Below are 22,825 nucleotides of genomic sequence, written 5' to 3'. Positions count from 1 at the left end.
TCTTGCAAGAGTAAACAAAATCCTCTTGTTTCCGTGTTTTGTTCTTTATAGTGTTTCAGTGTGAACTCAATATAAGGTGAGAGCACAGATTACAACAGAAGTTGACAAAAATATGACATTAAATGATCGGACTACTTTCAAGTACCAAACACACCCATTGATCACAGACTTTAGTGGGCACTGAGGGGGTCTCGGCAAGCCTCGACCCCCGTAAGTGCCCCACTAAACAAAAAAGTCTCGGGATTTCCAACGTGAGTAATAAATAGAACATTGTGTAATCTCTATAATATACATGGTCAAGCAAACAGGCCAGATTCCACGAATAGGTGAAAATCAACACAATTCCGGTCAACGGCGAGTATTTCAAACTATTCTCATATATTCCTTTCACCATCGTCATTATTTGGTGTGTGTTTTGTGCGCTGCTCGTGGGTTTCGGTTTGTACCTGAACAGAAAAAAGTACTCATTTCAGTTTAAAACGTGTACATTCTGATTTCAGCTTGACGAAAGAAGATCTGGACACATGGCATAAACGGCTGAGCACCCCTCGGCAGATTTTCGCGAATTATAGAAACAAGTCCTTCTTTCGTTATGGTGTAAAGGTTTAGTCCCCGATGTCCTTTTAATTGCTTTTTTTTCAGGCGTACACTAGAAGAGTATTTTCTGATTTTAAAAGTTAGGTCCAGCGCCATAACGAGGCGTACGATTGATATCTATATGTCCACGGGAAATATATTCTTTGATCTTCTCATGGCGATAAGCGTTCTAACGAAAGAGTGTCTGTACTGTATGTAAAAGCCTGGCGGTGTCTGCGATCAGAATCTGATGGTTTATGGTAGGCGAGTTGACCTTTAAATAATATATAATATGAATAACTCCACGCTGTCGTTGTAACTTTGATGTAAAGCTGTGAATACTCATGTTTTGGTTTCTTGTTTGCTCTTTCAGGAGCTCATGTTGCTCACAATTTGAACACATAATTCATGTAAAACCAGCAAGGTAACTCCGATCCCATGTTTTCTTGTCACAATGTGTTAGCATTGCTGAGAACAACATGTGCACAATTTCAAATGAACCGCTAAATGAAGTGAGAATCCAATGTATAATTCAGGTTTGTCAGGTAGGACATGGTGGTTGGGTTGGGGCGGGAAGAACTTTTGAGCCATCAGTATGGTAACACCCTATTTTTGGCTCACGAAGTGTAGCCTATGCGATCGTAACTTTGTCTGTCTGTGCGTGCGTGCGTGCGTATGTGCGTATGTGCGTGCGTGTGTATGTCTGTGGTAGAAACTTTAACATTTCGTCATTTGAAGACGTCACATTATGGCGTAAGAGGGTTAGACGTCACGCGAAGGAATGTCTCGGTCATTGTTATTTTGAGCGGGCCGAGACTATTTGGCAGTCGTGTGTGTATACATAGGCGGAAGAAATGAAGTGCAAACAAGTGCATCCGTAAATGTGTGTTAAATCTACATTCAAACCACCGTTCGATTTGCTTTTGAATGCATTTTTTTTTCAAGATAGTAAAGAAAGCACACACAATGAAAGTTTTCATTGAATCAAAGACAGTTTCGATTTTGGTTCTGAGTCCGTCCAAGGTCACAGTTCCAGGCTACGGTTGCCAAAATCGGTTTGGTTAACTCGGATCCCAATTCTAGTTTAATTTTTGTGTTGGAGTGAAGAATTACGAAAATAAACTAACATTTTACTGAATAACTTTCTTTAGATTTAACCAGTCATTTCTTTTACGTGAAATATATCTCTGAGTTAATTTGTTCGATCGTGCTTGCGTCAACCCATACTGCAAGGGCGGATCGGGGGGGGGGGGGGGGGGGGGGGGTTACACGGGTTACGTAACCCCCCCCCCCCACCCCCCACCCCCCACCCCCCCACCCCCCCAAAAAAGTTCAAACATACTTCAACAAAAAACATACATCAACAGGTTTCAGAGGTAATTTATTGGCTCAGGATGCACCAGATAGCTCTATTTTGCTTCTTTGGATAAACATTTTTTTCCGGGGGAGCATGCCCCCGGACCCCCCTAGAGGCTTAGGCGCCTTCGGCGCCGTCAACTTGTATCTTCGCAGTCATTTTGTAACCCCCCCCCCTCCAAAGTGAATTGATCCGCCCTTGCATACTGGTAGTGTCAATTAATTCTGTCTAAAACGGTGTAATGGCCGCTCCTTGAAATTGCGTGTTGAATACCGTTTGGACTGATTTTACTCCATCAGGATGAAATGCACGTTTGCTGAGCTCTTGGACACTTTCATATAACCATGGACTTACTAAAAAATACGTCAGTGTAAATCAAAACAGTTGGACATGCTCGAAAAATGGATGAAACAGCCTGTGCTGGATGACGAAGCGAACCGGTCAGCCAAAAAGGTACACTCGTAACACTGACGCAGTGCATCTTTGCTTGTTGAACACACACAGAGACACGAACACACACAGACACCCACCCGAAAGCAAACACACACATATGGAAAGCCGTTTGGCTCATAACTATTACAGCTGTAATTTAAAATAAATACAGCTGTATTTAATGATAAATACAGCTGTATTTAATCATAAATACAGCTGTATTTAATCATAAATACAGCTGTATTTAAAAATAATTACACCTGTATTTAAAAATATATACAGCTGTATTTATTATTAAATACAGGTGTAATTATTTTTAAATACAGCTGCATTTAAAAATAAATACAGCTGTATTTAAAAATAATTACACCTGTATTTAATAGTAAATACAGCTGTATTTAAAAATAAATACACCTGTAATTACTTTTAGATACAGGTGTAATTATTTTTAAATACAGCTGTATTTATTTTTAAATGCAGCTGCATTTAATAAATGCAGGTGAAATAAATTAGAACTTGAATCGGAAAATGTACGACATGCAAAGCGACAATCTCGTGGAGATACTACTTCCGGTGACGCCACTGGATCAGACCCGCCATTGCGTCAATTATTTGTTGCAGTCTGGTAATGAGCCAGAAGAAGTTTTAAGAAGGTAAGCAACGTTTTGTTTGCTTGTTCATTTGTGACTTAATGGAAGAAACAATGCGTGATCTTTGAAACACGGGTACCGGGTCCCGGTTTGATAACCACTGGCAGTGGCAATCAAAGATGGCGTGTAAAAGCAACTTTCTGTGTTTTGGAGTTCATTAAATGTTGGGATGAATATGTCAGGTTTGAGGATGCACATTTCTGTAGGTTCATCTCGGTATTCCACCCCCTCGGCTTTCTGTTGTAAATATTAAGCTGAGCACGGTGATCGAATGTGGAAGCTACGTTTGGTCAAAGGTCACAGAAGATTTGCGTCGTGCAGCGAAGGAAAGAATCGCGATCTTGTTTCCGAATCGGTACCTCTTTGTTTTTCATTAAACCTGTCATTCTGCTTGCTCGGCTTTGTTAGATGTTTGCATATCGTGTTGCTATTTTCTTTGCTTTTATTATTGTTTCTTACTTGTGCTTCGTTTATCGATACAACGCAAGTAATAAAAGTGTTTGGCAATTTTCAGGGAAAATGGAATGCTACTTGTAAGTACAACGCATGGTGTATTCCAGGATATCTGATCAAGAGTTGGATGCGTTGGTGGAACCAATTACTGCTTCCAACAAGCTTACTGGGTCCTTAATGATACAAGCTCGTCTGAAAGGACAGGGGACAGTACTTCAGGTAACTCTTTTGTGCTGAATATTAGAATAGTAAAGCTTCAAAAAGGAATTTTAAACTGTTGAAAAACAACTGAGAAATGGACCAATGTTTCACAGTCACAGATTCTGATTTTAAAGTTAAGTAATACCGTTTTTATATTTAGTCAAGTTTTGACTAAATATTTTAACGTAGAGGGGGGAATCGAGACGAGGGTCGTGGTGTGTGTGTGTGTGTGTGTGTGTCTGTCTGTCTGTGTGTGTGTTTCGATCCATCATACAACGCCGCAGCTATGGAGGTCAATGCGTTGCTTCGGCAGGGCACTGTGGACTCCCCTAGAGTTGTATTTTGGGACCATGATTTTATGTTTTCCGCTGGAAAACAGTTTACGTTACCTGAATTTGCAGCGTCATTTCCTGGGTGATGGTGTGCATCTAGCAAACGTATATTCCCAAGCTTGGGACCTGTTGGCGTAACATATCAAGATCAAGAAGATCAAGCAACGTCAGGACAGGCCAGGTTGTACAAGTCCCTTCGTCAGGCGATAAACACAGTCGGTTTTTGTGTGATTAAATAATGTTGTAGCCGGGTCAGGTTGCATTGTGCGTTTTGACTGATCAGCTTACAAAGCACGGGTATAGGAACAGGGAATCTTCAAATTGTTTACATTTTCTTTCTTGTTTGATGCGGGTGGGTGGCATTATAAATCGACGGCTCTAAATGGGGTCAACCAGATCGGTAGATGGGAAGTAACTCGAGTTTATGACAGGCTCGTTGTGGATGATGTCCCTTGTCTAAAAACCAGTTCAAGGTGGAATGGTTCTGCGATCAACACGATTGTTGAGTGTTCTGTCAAATCAAGATATCGTGACATGTTTCAACAGTATGTTTCTGTGTTGGTGGATAGTATGGATCAGTGTTTTTCCAGAGTACTTGGAAATAATTTTCAGGTGAGATTCTGATGAACATGTTGGTGTTACGATGCCTTTTCATGTGAGCGTTTGTCAATTCAGAGAATCAGAATATTTGTTCCTGTGGGGGTACTGTATGTCAATTACCTCGGGTGTTTGTCATTTCAGTGAATCAGGAAATATTGGTTCCTGTGGAAGTACTGTTTTGTCAATCACCTGTTATTTTGCCTAGGAGATTCCAAATTTATTTTGATTGTGGTACTGTGGGCTAGGTAATATTTCATGTGGAGGTACTGTTGTCACTTGTGTTGGCTGGTGCCTCACAGATTACAAACACTATTTTGGTTAAAGTACATGTACCGTGGGCTAGGTAATATTTCATGGTGGGGCTGATTTTTCAGAGAATCAGAAAACATGGTTCGCTGTTGTTCTTTTTGTCAAATTAAGCTATAGGGCCTCAGAGATTCCAACATTAGTATGTGGATTTGTTAGCCAGGTATTATGTTGGTGTGTGACAGTTCAGAGAACCATGATGTAATTTCCTGTTGGTGTTCTGTTTGTCATAAATGTATTGAGCCTCAGAGATTCCAAACTCGTTTGGTGGGGGTACTGGGTGCCAGGATTTGAGTTTGACACAGAAAACACAATTGGTTTGAAGTACTTTGGGCCAGATTTTAATCAATTTCTTTGGTTTGTATTTCAGACTCCCAAAATCTGGTGACAACTTCAGAAGTATGGGATATTAAACACCTTTTACAGGCTGAACAGTGAAGGAGTTGTTAACTCCTGCAAGGAGCAGCAGACAAGTTCAAGGCTTATGTGTAATTCTCAGTAATCTGACAAATAAGGCTGTGTTCACATATCCTGTTTTTTATGCACAGGAATATGCCTCCCAGGAGGGCAGCGTCAAGGCGGGTAGCCGAAGTGACCCGAGCCGCTGCAGGTCGGCCGAGGGCCAGCAACCAGACAGCCTCGCAGCGACAACCCGGTGGGTTTGAGTCAGCCACAGCAGGAGGGGAAGAAAGCGCCACTGCTTTGGCCGCGGTATTGGCAGAACTACGCAGGCTGGGGGAGCGGCAAGAGACCTGCCAAGTGGCCATTGTCTCGCTCCAGAAAGACAACCAACGTCTGCAAGAAGCTGTTTCGGGTGATCGTGAGGCCATCGCCTCAACATCGGGATCGATGACAACCGGTACCAGCAATTCTACCCTGTCTGGCTCGGTTGCCAACCTGGTCAACACAATCACAGGTGAGGCGGCCACCCAATTGGTGCCTGTTGTTTTGTTCGTCGAGGATAAAGTTAAACGCAGGATCTGGGGCCCGGGGCGTCAATCCACAATGACAACTGAAAAGTTTCAAATGGAAGCGTGTCAATGTTAATTGTAATTCAATCTGACAATGATCTCTTTCCTGCGTTCATGCGGTTGCAAACAGACCAGAATTGGTTCTGTTCTGTTCACATAGTACTTTGAGTTCACTTACATGCAAGGGTGATGCACAGTATTCCTATGGAGAGAACTTCATCTTTAAGTGTACTTCGATTAACTGAAGATATTCAATTGTTTACTTCAATGTGGGAGGTGTGCAATGTGTAAATACACATCAACTCAGTCAGTAAGATTTATGTGCTGGTGTATGATGCAGAGCTGTCAGCCCCTATGAAGCTTCATGTGTAGCAATCTTGAATTTATAGTGTAGCAAATGGTGTTTATCTTTTAAGTATTGCATCATCTTATAATCCACTGCACCTACATGTTTATATGTCAAGACACAAATGTTGCAATAACTGTGTTCAGACAAGAAAACAGCAGCAGGAACAAATGAACATTGTAGAGTGTCTGTATAACGAAGTAGCATTTTCTGTTTTACAAGTAGCATGCTACATCGAAAGCGTAATAGTCTGCAGCTCTAATTGGGCCACTAATGCGGCATGGTGCTTTTGGATTCCACAAGTTATTTTGCATGTTGTTTTTAAGGCAAATATGTCAGAAGCTCCTAAAGAACTTTAGTGGGTAAGCCTGTGACATTGTTGTCCACATAGAGAATACTATATGGTTTCCTATGAAATACCAGTTTTACACAAGTTGTGCTTTTAAATATTAAACTGCGAACAATATTTCAAAACACTAGTGTAAAACTGGTATCAAACAGGAAGCCATGTAGTATTCTGTTTATCCTACATACAGGGTTCGTACAGGTCATGGAAAGTCATGGAATTTGATTTTTAATTTTCCAGGCCTGGAAAGTCATGGAATTTCAATTCAAGTCATGGAATTTCAATTCAAGTCATGGAATTTAACATAAATAAGAAAGAAAAAAAATTAACCTTTAGCACGCCAGCTTTCTTTCGAGTTGTTTCTTGACAACAAAAAGTATGCGGAATTGGAACGAATTACCAAGGAAGATCTTCGCAATGAACTGTGTATCGCGGTGAAAAAAATGACAGTTCGTCAAGTCACAGTGTTAGTGACGGTTATGAAACGGAATTTACGAAAGTGCAGATGGATACAAACAGTGGCTGGTCCAGTTTAGTGAAATGACAGGACCAGCAAACATTACCGATAATCTGACTGCGTAGCAAATGCTTGACTTGCTTGTCAAAGAGACACTGCGTAGAAACTGACTCAAATTCAGTGCAAAGCAAGCCAGTGTCAAAACTGGCAGTGACAAGATGTAAAAAGTTTGCGTGTTCGGAAATGGCGACCTGTGGATCTAGTCATGGAAAATGTTATTGAGGCTCATGGAAAAGTCATGGAATTTTGTTTCTAAAAACCAGTGGGGACCCTGTACATACTGTTGCATGTTCATTGCTGTAAATGTCCCTTTGTCGAAGCGCCCAGATTGAAGAAGCTTAAAAATTGAACCTGGATCTCTCCGAATGCCTCGTGTAATCTTTAATGTCAAAGCAAGGAAATGTCACTGGTGTGGTGTTTACGTTCTTAAAATTCTTCCGAGTGTTCAAAGAAGGACGCTTGTTTCGGTATTGGAGGCAGTGAAAAATCAGGTCCTTGTCAGACAAGACCTCTTTACACATGCAATGTAGAGTGAATGGTATTGTTATGACATGAGTGGTATGTCACGTTAGTGTAATAAGTTGTATTCTTACACGCTCCACAAAGGCACAGAGTACGGGGAGCCATCCAGCGGGTTGATCCTGGTGGAGTAGCTGTCAGAGCTTTGGCGTTGAGGCCCACGAGACGTCGTCTGTACCAAGTATCAGGACCAAACGCTCTCTGGCATCTAGACGGATACCACAAGTTGATATCGTGAGTACAGCTACAAATACATACACTGGGCACAAAAAAATCCTTTTTAAAAATTTGGTGAATGTTGAGTGTGTCCGGTGGTGGGGAGGATGTTAGGGGTTGTGCCAGTTTGAACATGGAATTTGAGTGGATTGATACAGGTGGCATAAGGAATTCTCTTAAACATTATTTTATGACGCTGGAATCTTTCTTTTAAGACCTACATAACCCTGAGATAATAAGGTCTTATAATGGGGGTAAACTTACAGAGGTTATGAGCAGAATATCTTAGAGAACAGCATACCTGCCAATTGCTACGATTTTGGCGCAGCATGCTCCGATTTTGCAGGAATTGCTACGCTGCTACTCTAAGCCCTGAGCTGCTACGCTAAAAAAAAAAAAAAATGACAAGCGTGCAAAATGTTCACTTATTGCTTGACAATCAACAATGAACATTGCATAACTAGTCGAGTACCGATGGCTGGGAACCACTCCGTTATGACTCGATATGTCCACGTGACTTGCTTAGCAAATCGTGAATTTTATTGCAAGCATTCGCATTTCCGGTGACTCTATGCGCCAATTGTGAATTTGATTAGAATATATATGCAATGCACTTGTTAAGTTGTAAGCTGTGCACAGTGACGGTGTTAGAAGTGGAAACTGGAGGGAGACAGGATAAAAACGGGGAAACGTAAGGGTGGTGAAGATTATGGTGCAAGTTCCACGCCGATGCGGGCAAATCATTTTCAACGATTTTTGCCGAAGAATTCGACAGACTTTGCGTGTATAGGTAATAATACCTGCTATTCCGACTTGGTTGTGTGACAGACGTTTTCTTCCACACGAGATTACGTTGATTGTCTAAATCTACTTTTTGACGGAAGTGGCCGAACAACTGTGAATGACGTCTCGTTATATGGGAATGACGTCACAGTCATCGTCACAGTCTGTATCTTTTGAAGCATCTCATTCTTCATGACGTCTTTCTGTGTCTGCATCCGCAAAATGTTTGTTCATTCTGGAATCTTTGTCATCTATGTTCAGAACTCTGTCCTTATAGTGTCAGACAAACAGGCCTCCTGAGCGAACCACTTTCCAAGGGAACTTAAATTCGCGTATGGAAACAGTACTGTCGTCTGGGGTGCCGTTTTCAGTATTCTGAGCGTTGAAGAATCTGTAAAGAGAAGAAACGATAACAGCAGGAGAAATAAAAGTCGTGTGTGCATTTTATGTTTTTTTGGAGTGACGATTTTGAGTTTGAATCCGTTCTTGCCATGCTCCTAAAGCGTGTAACATACAATCTTGCATACGTTTGCTTTAGTAGTGGCAAAGAAGGAAAGCGTGTGACATTGAACTATGTTTAGACGGTTGTAATGTCGTAGAGCTCTCAGAATCTTACAAACGTTTTTGATGGCATTTTAAATGCGGGCTTGCGATTCAAATTTAAGATTATGCGAGTGCTATGCTTATAAACACCAATTGCAACTCTGACATTGGGTGAAAGTTCCAAAATGCTACTCTTTGGGCTTCACAGGGGTTGGCAGCTATGAAACAGGGTCTTGAAAATGTCTTGTTTGGGATCGTAAAAGGAAGGGCGTCTTCTAAGGGGTAGGTGGGTAACGAAGGTGAGTCGTGTGCAAGTATTTTCTTTTCTTTTCTTTTTATTTTGTCATTTTCTGGATATGTAATGAAAGACTGGTCCATTGATGATTTCCCCACGGAATACAAAACATATTCTGGTTATACCTTACCATTTCTACTGGGTGGTTATTTAAATTTGGTTGCTTTGTGTTTTTTTTAACAATAAACACCCCTTCAAGTTAACAGAGAAATAAGCAGAGGGGGGAATACTTTTCGGTGAATACCAAGCTACCTAGTCCTAACAAATAACCACCCAGCAACCAGTCTGAATCCTCGATAGCTCATAGGTTGAGAAACCACACTGTGTGGTCACTGCTTGGTGACTGAAAAGTTCTGAATGCTCAAATATTCGAAAGAGGAAAGAGCTCATACATACTGCATTTACACTATTCATTTCAGGTTTCAACACACAGAATCCAATATAAGATCCATAAGTTTGGTTGTTTTCTAAATCAAAATCTACGTTGTACCAGACACAAGGTCTCAAGGCAAGTAACTCTCATATTTTGTGTAGAAAATAGAGTTGTTCCCATTTTGCATTTGTACAAATAAAAAGACAGTAATCTGTAGGTCAATTATATTTCACTTCATAAATAGAACTTTTTTTCCCGAGATACTTAAACATGAAAAGAACGCAAAAATATTTGCCTTATCGTCTTAGCAGAACAACTATGTACTTTATTTTATTCGAAATTAAATTAACTGCTATAAAGAGTTTGCAGAATTGCGCAATTTTCACAGAACTCTTCAACCATGGATTAATCACATGCTTGTGCAGGTAGACTGGCTGAGTGAATAATACTTGATCAAAATAATTATGTGTGCTGTGGGCAGGCTGTCTGTCTGTCCAAGGACAAAAAATGTAACGTTGAGCTGTTATCTCAGAAGTTTATACAGCTAGACCTCTGAAACTTTGCACACTTTTAGGGTTTGATGATTTCACGAAGTGACCCCAGTTTCGTTGACCCTCATCAAATTTTGGGGTCACAGCGGGGTCATGTTCGTTTAATAAAAACTTAACGTTGATGTTATCTCAGATGTGTTTTTAGCTAGAGCTTTAACCCTTAGGCTGGTTGTCGCGACACTTTACGTATACTGTCACCTGGTTGTCACGACATATGTCGCGCTATTGGCTCAGTCTGTTTGGTCGGTTCCGATTACCTCCCATTGATGCGAAAACCTATATGACTGTTTTTTGTTATGTTTCTCTCTGTTAATTCACCAGTGGCTATGTAACATGTGTTACAGAATTGCACCGGTGTAAGGGTTAATAGTACGCACACTTCTAGGTTTTGATAATCTACCAACTTGACATAAGATTGTGGGCGGGGATGTAGCTCAGTCGGTAGCGCGCTAGATTTGTATCCAGTTGCCTGCTGTCAGCGTGAGTTCGTCCCCACGTTCGGCGGGAGATTTATTTCTCGGAGTCAACTTTGTGTGCAGACTCTCCTCGGTGTCCGAACACCCCCGTGTGTACACACAAGCACAAGACCAAGTGCGCACGAAAAAGATCCTGTAATCCATGTCAGAGTTCGGTGGGTTATAGAAACAAGAAAATACCCAGCATGCTTCCTCCGAAAGCGGCGTATGGCTGCCTAAATGGTGGGGTAAAAACGGTCATACACGTAAAATTCCACTCGTGCAAACCACGAGTGCACGTGGGAGTTTCAGCCCACGAACGCATAAGAAGAAGAAGACGACATAAGGTTGATTGACCTTCGTCACAGCCCACTTCGTCAACATCACGGGCCAAAGAATCTAGACACAGCCATCGTCGAACGCTGAAGAAGAAGAAGATTGACCTTCGTCAAGTTTTGGGGTCACAGGGGGTCATGTTCGAATCAAAATATCTTAACATTGATGTTATCTCAGGTGTTTTTGAAGCTTGAGCTTTGAAACTTTGAACACTTGAAGGATTTGATCATCTACCTACGTGACCCTAGTTTGGTTGATCCCTGTCACATTTTGGGGTCACAGTGGGGTCAAGTTTGTAAAAGCTTTACATTGCGGTTTTCTCAGTTATTTTTATTAAATTTCACTGAATTGTATGTGTTATTAACCAGCAGACATTACCAAAATTTTGCTTATTTTTATCAAATTTTAGAGTCCCAGCAGTTAGTGGAATCCTCCTTTTAAGACCTACAAGACCCTTAAGGCTTATGGACATGACGAAGAAAAGTCATATAAAGCAATTGCTTTTCTTGATTTATTTCTTTGCAAAATTGAAGAAAGGTGGATTAAATGGGTTACACACCTTTTCTCAATGATATATATTAAAAATAATGGTCTTGATTCTCGGTCATGAAAAAGCACTTTGACCATTACTTTTTAATATTTACTGAGCATGTTACCTGTACTTATTTCCCAATAACTCTTTAATCAGAATTTGTGTGGTGAAATCACATATGGAAACGGATCTCTGTTTGTTATATTGCAGGTGGAAAATGGTGATTCATGGGGCAATCGATGGCTTTAGCCGGGCCACTACCTTCCTCCATGCCACCGAAACAACAGGTCAGAGACCGTTCGGGATCTGTTTTTGGGTGGAACCCAACGCTTTGGACTCCCGTCAAGAGTCCGCATGGACCATGGTGGCGAGAATCTGGATGTCGTCGCCCTCATGAATGAACACCGGGGAGAAGGGAGAGGCAGTGCGATGCAAGGCCGCAGTGACCATAACCAAAGGATCGAGCGTCTCTGGCTCGACGTCTGGAAAGATGTGGTGAACCCTTACCATGACCTGTTTACTGCAATGGGAACACCACAGGCAGAAGGTGGTCTGGGGATACTGAACATGGACAATCCCATTCACTTGTGGGCCCTCCACTATGTTTTTCTGCCCAGGCTGAACCGGTCCCTACAGTGGATTGTGGAACAGAAGAACCACCAACCCCTGAGGACAGAGCGCAACAGAACTCCCCTGCAGCTCTTCTTCAGGGGGATGCTGGAGAGACGAGCCAGCACATCCACAGCAGTACAGGACTTCTGGAAAGGGAGAAGCCTTCAATCGATAATCGAGGACCATCCTTTGCCAGACAGTCGTTAGGATGTGCCTGCCACGGCTTGCCCCCTCTCTGAGGAACAGCTCGTGCAACTAACGGAGCGCATTGACCCTCGGAGTGGGCCACCCACCGATCAACATGGTCAGATGTTGTTCTCCAGTTCGTTGCCAACATGCTCGAGTAAAAAAAAAGTTAGCTTGTGGACACCCCAAACCTGAAGTGTATAGCAGACCTGTGAACCCATACGATTTTGCCATATTTTGTACGCTTGATTGTCCAGACTACAAGCAGATTGGTCAGTGGAATCACAAGAAAAATTCATTGTCTACTTTTATTTACAAGCGCATTCCAAAGCCGATCCAGTGTTTTGACACATGATTACTGCTTTTGTCAATGAAAGAAGCATTCGTTTTAAATTGTAAACTTATTAGGCTACTTGCCCTATCCGCTCCAGCCACGTAATCGTGCAATAAATCTGCAATATCTTGCATGGCGTTGGGAGGTGTGCCTCAATTTGCGGGTTTGCTTTGAGACCTCAGAGTAAGGATGTGTCTGGGTGCAGACACTTCGCCTTCAAAAAAGTTAATTTGCACTGAGCAGCATTGGGCGGCAACAATGAAAGCCTCAAAAACAATCATAAAGTTTGTTCAAAGTACCAAGCATGGTAGAAGGTATAAGCAACTGTTTTTTTCAAATTGGTTTAAATCTGCGCTCTAATTCTAAACCAATCTTTGTAAAGTGGAAAGTCATTCAAATAAAGCGAAATTATGTCCGCTGTGTATTTTATTATTTTTAAACACAGGTACTGCACCACGAAAACAATATTGCTAAAAAAAACAAACAAATATGTACACTTTGTGAAAGAAAGTTGTAAAGAAAGTTTTACACAATGATTTGCCATTAGGTTACCTGTTTAATTGCACCAAACAGACATGGGATTCTTCCGTAAAATTACGGAATTCCGTAAATTTTTAGGCTCCAGGGATCATTCTTGAGATTCGTGCAAATCCGCTGAGAAAATGTTGGGGTATATGTAGGTAAAGACCCAAGTTTTTCGGCCGGTCCGCTGATCGCGACGCTCCATTCCATACTATTCTTGAACGGTTGGTTCCTAAAACGGTCAGACTGTTGCTGGTCGATCCGTATGGGAACGCGCTCTGTGTCTTTGTATGACGGCTTACTTGTGCCAAAACCTAGGGTTATCGTTTTCACGTGAAAATTAGTAATTAACAGTGTTAATTACTAATTTTCATTTTTGCCTCGTTTTCGGTCACAGTAGTCGGATTTTAAGAGTCCGCACTGAGAGGCTTCAACGTCCGGCAAACATCACTCTCAAACTATTTCTAAAATATCTTTTAACAGAAGGCCTTATCGAGCAAGTTATTCGACGGGAAGATGCATGTCACTGTTTTCTACAATAGCGCTATCCTAAAAGTTGTTTTGGGTATCTTAGAAAAGAATAATCGACCCCGAAAACTTTCGAATCGAAGCTGTTCGTAGCAGACGGACTTTTGATCGGCTGTGGTCTCACACTTTCACAGATATCTTTCAATATAATTCCTTAATCGACAAGTTGTCAGGCAGACAGCTGTACTTCATATTTGTTTCCACTACCACACTCATACATTTGCTTAAAAGTGTATTAGGGAAGGACAATCAATCCGAAAATGTTCGAACCGAGAGAGGAAAAATGGCGGCCGGTCGGACATGTGCAAAAGGTCCGACGACTAGCAGACGGATCTCTTCATCGAGACTCGCACACTTTCACAAATATCTTTCGATAGAATTCGTTATTCAACAAGTTTTCGGACAGACAGTTGTATGTCACGGTTATCTACACATGCGCTCAGCTCTTAGTGTTAATTTAAAGAACTATGGACCAGAAAAGTTTCGAATCGAAGGATGTTTTGCTCTGGCAGGTGAAACAGTCGCGCATGCGCATTGAGCCCCCACAGTCACGAGGTACAAGAAAATTAGTAATTAACGCGTGAAAATTACTAATTTTTAGTTTTGGCACTAGTAAGCCGTCAGGAAGCGAGCCAAAACTGAAAATTAGACATTAACACTTGAAAATTAGTTATTAACACTAGAAAATTAGTAATTAACATGTGAAAATTGCTAATTTTCACGTCAGAATTGTAATTTTCTCGTGAAAATTAGTAACTTTCACGGGTTAATTACTAATTTTTAGTTTTGGCGCTAGTAAGCCGTCATATCTTTGTCTCCTACAGTCACCGTTTCAACGTAGCTATCGGGGATTCAGTATAAGCTAAAGCATACCGTATGAGAATGATTCGGCGCCATTTTTACATCGCTTCGAGCCACTTGCCAAAATGATGAGGAAGCTAAAGCGAGACGAAACCGTTCTATCCCGGGAAATTGACCAGCAGAAGTACAAGAAAAATCTCTGGAGATTCGACTGGCTCGATGAAGTTGTATCATTGAGCTGGAAATACGAGAAAGGCCAGAAGACACAAGACGTGAAACTGAAAGTTGGCGATGCTTTTGCTAAAATCAACTTGCCGGGAAAAACTTAGTGCACTTTGTGCAACGATGTTAATGTTATCAACTACGGTTCCAATGGAAAGACTGCCCTCAAAAGCCACTTGAAAAGCAACAAGCACCTGACTATCCTGAAAACCCAGTCGTGTAATCAGTCACTGGGGTCGTTTGGCACCGACGAGGTAAGAACATTGAAACCACACCGTCACACGCCACCACCCCCCCCCCCCCCCCCATCCCCGCCTCTCTCTCTCTCTCTCTCTCTCTTTCTCCTCCTTATTTTGAGTCTTAGCGTAAAATTAATTTGAGAAACATGGGAAGGAAGAGAAGGGGGGGGGGGCTATGATTAAGCTGAAATATGCATTTCAGGGCCATTTTTGTGTGTCTAAAATACTAAAAACCTTCAGCTTCTGGGGGCTTTGCCCCCAGACCCCGACCAGGGGCGTTGCCCCTGGACCCTACTGGGGGCCTTCTGCGGCCCCCAGACCCCCACTTTTTTTTTCCTTAATTATCACTTTTTCTGAATCCCATGTCTCATTGTCTGACCAAATTTCTTTTCATGTATCTATAGTATAGATTTATAAGGTTGAAAATTGCTGAAAGTTTTTAAAACAGACTATTGTTTTTGAAAAAGACCTTAGTGTATTTTTAGGTTTATTGATGCTAGATATATTTATATATATATATATATATATATATGGCTTGCCCAATCCAACGTATAAAGGAACTCATTGTTATTCAGCCATTAACCTTCGCCGGCACTCGTTATCGACTACACACGGACGCATTCGTGGGGCCGTGCAGACCCATGCTTCTCAAAGAAGGAAAAATGTGCATATCCTTCCGTGGCACTCGTGGGGCCGTGCAGACCCATGCTTCTCAAAGAAAGAAAAATATGCATATCCTTCCGTGGCACTCGTGGGTCCGTGCGGACACAGAAGGGTGTTTGATGCAAATATCTCTTAAACGAGTTGGAATTTTTTAATGAGCTTTTAGAAATGCCTCAGACACCTAAAAAGCTATCATCTCCTAAAAGCTCATTAAATTTCAGTGATAATTAATTAATTAATTAATGGTCAAATTTAGACTGCACAGGGTATTTGGTAAAATATTATGGGTCTGCATGGCCCCACGAGTGCCACGGAAGGGTTTGCACAATTGTCCTTCTTTGAGAAGTATGGGTCCGCATGGACCCACGAGTGCCTCGGAAGGGTATACACGCTTTTCCTTCTTTGAGAAGTATGGGTCCGCACGTCCCCACGAATGCTTCCGTGTGTAGTCTAAATTTGACCATTAATTAATTAATTAATTAATTAATTATCCCTGAAATTTAATGAGCTTTTAGGAGATGAAAGCTTTGTAGGTGTCTGAGGCATTTCTAAAAGCTCATTAAAAAATTCCAACTCGTTTAAGAGATATTTGAGACAATGACAAAAGGTGACGTTTTCATGTCAGTATGTCCCAAATGACATCACCAGTACATTTTTCATTCTATCTAATCTGTTTTCGTTCTATTTTTTCTAATAACATGCGTTAACAATTGATTGCCAACTGGAATGGAAGAGCACAAAAAGTGTAACTTGATATGTAGTTTCTCTAGAGGGAAAAACATCTTCCACTTTCATGTCAGTGTGTCCCATGCAACATACATTTGCCAAACAGCTATGTGTAAGTAGATTATTTGTTAGTGGTATAGAAAATACTGATCAACAATCAAAGTCAGTTTTCACATTCATTTTCTACCTATTTCTTATTTGTTTATTCTTTTGGCAATGGTGAAATGTCAGCAATCGTGTGTCATTCGGGACAGTAGACATGACACCTGACCTTTTGTCACTGTCTCATTTGCAATCAAACACCCTTCTGGGTCCGCACGGACCCACGAGTGCCTCGGAAGGGTATACACGCTTTTCCTTCTTTGAGAAGTATGGGTCCGCACGTCCCCACAAATGCTTCCGTGTGTAGTCTAAATTTGACCATTAATTAATTAATTAATTATCACTGAAATTTAATGAGTTTTTAGGAGATGATAGCTTGTTAGGTGTCTGTAGCATTTCTAAAAGCTCATTAAAAAATTCCAACTCGTTTAAAAGATATTTGCAATCAAACACCCTTCTGGGTCCGCACGGACCCACGAGTGCCGGCGAAGGTTAAAGACATTTTCCGAATTACAATGGTTTAATAGCCAACTTGCACAATACCCCTTTTGAACAGCTCTCTGGTGCGAAAGATAAGGAAGGTTCACTTCCCTACGGGCAAACGTTTTGCTCTCACAAGCACTGGTGTTCTCTGGCTTGTGTAAAAAAAACAAAATAAAATCTCAATCGCCTTACTTTTGTATACAGGACATGCTTGGGTACTTTGAACGAACTAAAGGATTATTCTTGCGGCTATTATTGCCGCAGCCAATAAACCTTTAACGACTTTGTGTGTGTCGGTGTGTGAATGCTCTGATTTGTTTTGCTATTGTGTATTGCCGTGAGCTCTGGCGAGAAGGGGTGATTAATTTATGTTCATTATTATTATGTCTCACTGTGTTTTCACAGCTGTACAGAACAGTGAAAGGGATACTCGTTCAAACTTTGGTATGATGCCATGAGCGCCATAGTTTAACTAGAGTCAAATCAGTTATTTTTCTTTTTATATTCAATGGTGCCTCATTCACCCATATTCATCAGAACATAAGCTTTTTGCAACGTTCATTGAAGGTCAAGGTCCCTTTAAGTTACCTATCAAACCTCATAGTGGTGTTTATTGTTTATGGTTAGTGTTTTCCCCTGGAGCAATTTTTTGATTAGTGCTTTTGTGAACAAGAAACAATTTACAAGTGGCTCTATCCCATCTTCCCCCCCCCCCCCCCCCCCCCCCCCCCCTTCCACGTGGCGATATAACCTTCGTGGTTGAAAACACCAAATAAAGAAAGAAAGTGTTTTAAACATTTTCAGTTCTCCATTTAGTTTGGTGAAGTAGTGTAGAGCATTTTTTGAACATCAATAATCATGTATGAATTTATTGCATGTTTGTTGCTAGAATATTAATCATTCTTCTGCTGAAGAACTTTGTGCCTGATGAAAGTAAACATTGTGGTCAGTCGCATAGGTACCCCCCGCGGGTTTGGGGGAAGAATTTACCCGATGCTCCCCAGCATGTCGTAAGAGGCGACTAACTGATTCTGTTTCTCCTTTTACCCTTGTTAAGTGTTTCTTGTATAGAATAGTCAATTTTTGTAAAGATTTTACTCAAGCAGTATGTAAGTGTTATGTCCTTTGTACTGGAAACTTGCATTCTCCCAGTAAGGTAATATATTGTACTACGTTGCAAGCCCCTGGAGCAAATTTTTGATTAAGTGCTTTTGTGAACAAGAAACAATTGACAAGTGGCTCTATCCCATCTCCCCCCTTCCCCCGTCGCGATATAACCTTCGTGGTTGAAAACAATGTTAAACACAAAATAAAGAAAGAATAGGCACCCCCTAAAATCAAAGGTGAGTTTTAGATACTAAAATGTGCCAACAAATTTAACAGCACACCCGAGTCCCCTTTTTACTTTAGTTGCAAGATCAGTACATGTTCTATCACGGAATTTTGTTTTGTTTTTGTAATTATGTGTATTTAGAGATTTTTCAAACCAAACTATTAATCTTTGAGCTCAGATGTCCTACTTTTTGACGTATTGGTATGTTTATTCAAGGTAAGCTAGACGAATCATTTGTATCAGGAAACTAAAATAAATGAAATTCTGATTTTATGTGAAAAATTGAATCAGTATCACAACAATTTCAAAAATTATTCATATTATGTGCTGGTTAATGACTATTACATTTGCAAGCCAAAGCTCTGTTTGCATTCTGAATTTTGCATGTAAATGTCACATTTCAAAGATCACCTATATATTTAGGTGTGTGTGTAGTCTTTTTAAGAACATCAATTATATACATTTATTGGATCTTGATTGCTTGAATGTGTATGACACATAATTCTTGTGTATGAATAAATGTGTATGACAAGTTTGAATATTGGATAATACAAATTGTTTGTATGGATTTTGATTCCTGTATGGTGAGGCAATGAACATGTGCGTGTGAGATGTCTATGATGGACAGCAAAATGTAGTTATGGATTCATGGCTGCTAGTCTCATTTCCAGTCATATTAAAAAAAACAAGTTGTTTTTACAAAAACACAAAACATAACTCAAGTTGTCTGCCACAAATACAATTAATTTTAATCAAACAAGTGTCATGCAGAAAATCCACTTTAAATAAGGAAAATCATCACAAAATGGAATGCATACTTTATGTTTATCACATCACAAGACACACTGGTAATACTTGGCAGGTGAGAGTTAACCCATCACACAATGGAATGAATATTTTTATCACATCATTAGACTGGTATTACTTGGCAGTTGAGAGTTAACCTATCACAAAATGGAATGAATACTTAATTTTTATCCCATCATAAGACTGGTAATACTTGGCAGTTGCAAGTTCATCCATCACAAAGTGGAATGAATAATTTAATTTTATCACATCATAAAGAATACATCGGTTCTACTTGGCAGGTGACAGCTGAACAGTTAGCAAAACAGTCACTATTTAATACTGGTTACAGAGACGAGGAATTGAGGCTGAAATTTATAAACTAAACAAGAAAGCTGAAATTGTGTGAGCCGTTTGTTCGTTCATGGGCTGAAACTCCCACGGCTTTTACGTGTATGACCGTTTTTACCCCGCCATTTAGGCAGCCATACGCCGCGTTCGGAGGAAGCATGCTGGGTATTTTCGTGTTTCTATAACCCACCGAACTCTGACATGGATTACAGGATCTTTTTCGTGCGCACTTGGTCTTGTGCTTGCGTGTACACACGGGGGTGTTCGGACACCGAGGAGAGTCTGCACACAAAGTTGACTGTGAGCAATAATAAATCTCTCGCCGAACGTGGGGACGAACTCGCGCTGACAGCGGCCAACAGGACTGAGCTACATCCCCGCCCTTGTGTGAGCAGTGACCTTCACTACAGAGGAGTGTAAAACTATAAAAGGAAAAGCAGTAGACAACGCCAGTTTTGGTTAATTTGGTAAAACATAAAAACAGACTATCGTTACACAGGGCACGAATATCACATTATCATAACTGTTACAAACGCTTTTGAGTTTATTAATTTGTATACCATTATGAGACAGTATAACAAAGTTGTTAGCGTGCAATTGATTTGTTTGTATCCGGTTTATGGTGTATATTGCCAAGTTTTGTATGGGACACTGTAACACTAGTCCGAGTGCTTTTGATATTTTGCTGGCAACGTGTTATTCGTGTAGTAGGGGGGTTGAACCATTTATTCTGTACATTAGGTAACTGATACCTGATATGATGTGAAGTGCTTAGTTTACTTGATCAATAGTCGAGAGAAATACAATGCTTTACATGTTTTCCATGGACAGCGTTACACGGAACACGAAAAGCAGGCAACATAATGACAAACAGTGGTGCAAAAAAACAAATAAGAACAGAACACACTCTTGAAACACAACGGCAATTTAAATAATGCAAAACACAAACATCAAATCTTCGAAAGTCTCTCTCTTGCATTTAATAGCAAGTAAGAAATGATGTACGGTACAGGCACCCAAAATAAAGCTTATTTTACTGAGAGAAAAAACCCACACACACCTTGTCTTAATAATTTTAAGATTTCAAAGTTCAACGTTAAACACCCCCCCCCCCCCCTGCAAAAAGCAAAGAAAACAATCAAAACAAAAACAAGGTATGTAAAGGAGTATAGGAAACCGGTTAAATCAGGGTCATGTTTTTTTTTTCCTTTGCAGCATGACCTCAAATAATTCAGTTTGAATACATTTGTGAATTCCCTTCAAAATTGCAGAACAAACATTTTTTCGCAGGGTGTGTACAGAAAGAAATACCAACACCTACGGCTACCAAGCAAAAATAATGCGAAACACAAACATCAAATCTTCGAAAGTCTCTCTCTTGCATTTAATAGCAAGTAAGAAATGATGTACGGTACAGGCACCTAAAATAAAGCTTATTTTACGGAGAGAAAAAAACCACACACACCTTGTCTTAATAATTTTAAGATTTCAAAGTTCAACGTTAACACCCCCCCCCCCCCCCCCCCAGGGTGTGTACAGATAGAAACACCAACAGCTACGGCTACCAAGCAGAAACTAAACGCACCATTGAAGGAAAGTTTTTACAATAAATAAAATCCACCCCCTTCAAGAACAGCCTGGGACAGCTTCTGCCTCAGTTCTTGACGTGTCGGGCAGACACCTGCATTCTGAGGGCACAAGTTGACACTCTGGGGAGTGGCTTTTCGGGTGTGTCCACAAACACCACGGTCAGAGGACTCTGGTACCCTCCTGGTACTGTGGACCGGCTCCCAGACATGAAAAACACGAAATCTGAGATGGTGGTTTCTCCGCACTTTCCATCTGAAACAAGACAAAAAAGAAATTCTGAAATAAAGGAAACATCATCCCGCTTTCTTAATAAGCATACAAGTACCAGGACTCAAAAGAGAGGGAATTATTGCATGCTTGTGTTCATTTGTAGAAGCGTAGAAATGTTAAGCATGCTTTGCGACACAGAATGAAATGCTATTTTGAAAGCGTAACTTTTCTTGAGACTTTTTTTGAGCTGCTTGACGTTCAGTTTGATATGTGAAGGCAAACGAGATTCATTTTCCCAAATCTTTGGAGCTTTCAGGGGTAAAACCATGTGTTTATCATTTGCTGCTTTACATATAAGTTATTCTCCTGGGTCGTTTCCCATTTTGTGACATGTATTTTCAGTCCTTAAAACATGTATTAAATGGCAACTTGAATGTATACTCTCCCAAAAAAGAAACTTGACACAGGTAAACATTGATGTTTTTCAAATATATAATATATGTTAGAGGAAAGCACCAAAATTCAGTTTGAAGTTTGTCGGTTACATTGTTGCTAACAACTAACCCATAAAAAGAACATAATTGAACCAAGACTTTACTAAGTGGTCGCCCTTTTATTGAATTGCAAAAATTCTCGTCTGCACAAAAATCATGTGCATGGAGAGTATCGAGAGTATACATATTTTCTTTAGTAATAATTTTTTTTCCAGTAATACTCCAGGTTGTTAATGATGCAGACTTGCAACAAAACAACATAGAATATATATATATTATTTTCTTGGTAGTGTTAGCAGTATTCAAATTCATGTCACAACTTCCGGTTTCCATGTTATGAAGGTGCTTTACTTTTTTTTAATTTTTTTTAATTTTTTTATTTGTTTTTTTAATTTTTTTTTTTTAACATTTTATTTCCTTTATATACACATAAACACAGCATAACATACATCATACACCGAGTTTATCAACAAAGCGTATACACACGTACATAAGGTGCTTTACTTTAAAACCTTTGTACTTTTACTGAACACTAAGACAAACAAAATGTGCAAGTATTTGTTATTCTATCTCTGCAGGCCAAGGATATTTATGAAACTAGTATTTGTGAATGAAATTAATTTGTACAGCTTAAATGTCTCAAGTTAAATTTAATAAAAAGTCTACTTTATAACATGGTTTTCCCTGGTACACAGCTCTGGAGATTAAAGCTGTGGTCTATTTATGACTTTCCTGGGCTACGAGGTTGAAAAATAGGGATACAATCATGTACAGAATTCTGTACAGCAAACGCTACCCGAAACCCCACCTATACGGCGTGTATGACCTTGAGAGCTTCAGTCAACGCTTGAATTTTTCAGGGATAACAGCCGGTTTGCTCTCTCAAGACTGATCATATTTTATCTTCAAGAGAGATCAAGGGGAAAAAATAAAAGCCCCGGCGAAGATTCGAA

At 40.4% G+C, this 22,825-nt stretch overlaps 1 protein-coding gene across 3 annotated transcripts; it reads left to right on the top strand.

The window, feature by feature from the left end:
* The first annotated feature begins 2,794 nt into the window (after nt 1–2,794).
* LOC138955759 (uncharacterized) lies at nt 2,795–18,980 on the top strand. 3 transcript variants are annotated; one of them, XM_070327299.1, is made up of 5 exons: nt 2,795–3,018; nt 3,530–3,687; nt 5,456–5,823; nt 7,694–7,840; nt 11,901–18,980. In XM_070327299.1, the coding sequence occupies exon 5, from the start codon at nt 12,045–12,047 to the stop codon at nt 12,507–12,509; it is 465 nt and encodes a 154-aa protein (XP_070183400.1). In that variant the 5' UTR covers nt 2,795–3,018; nt 3,530–3,687; nt 5,456–5,823; nt 7,694–7,840; nt 11,901–12,044; the 3' UTR covers nt 12,510–18,980. The 3 variants fall into 3 exon arrangements, with proteins under 3 accessions (XP_070183400.1, XP_070183401.1, XP_070183399.1); XM_070327298.1 differs by lacking the exons at nt 2,795–3,018; nt 3,530–3,687 and adding an exon at nt 4,160–4,613; XM_070327300.1 differs by lacking the exon at nt 11,901–18,980 and having other exon boundaries at nt 2,795–3,687; nt 7,694–11,820.
* Nucleotides 18,981–22,825: the final 3,845 nt, after the last annotated feature.

This window comes from Littorina saxatilis, unplaced genomic scaffold (genome assembly GCF_037325665.1).
Source record: "Littorina saxatilis isolate snail1 unplaced genomic scaffold, US_GU_Lsax_2.0 scaffold_362, whole genome shotgun sequence".
Lineage (NCBI taxonomy): Eukaryota > Metazoa > Mollusca > Gastropoda > Littorinimorpha > Littorinidae > Littorina > Littorina saxatilis.
Note: the sequence above shows the minus strand (reverse complement) of the source record. Positions and strands in the feature narration are given on the sequence as shown.

Bases quoted from the DNA above. Each gene is read 5' to 3' on its own strand.
- LOC138955759 (XM_070327298.1), top strand. From the start codon at position 4,480: ATGGTTCTGCGATCAACACGATTGTTGAGTGTTCTGTCAAATCAAGAT. The intron at 4,614-5,455 runs GTGAGATTCTGA...TTTTATGCACAG, and splicing joins TACTTGGAAATAATTTTCAG to GAATATGCCTCCCAGGAGGG. The intron at 5,824-7,693 runs GTGAGGCGGCCA...CGCTCCACAAAG, and splicing joins CCTGGTCAACACAATCACAG to GCACAGAGTACGGGGAGCCA.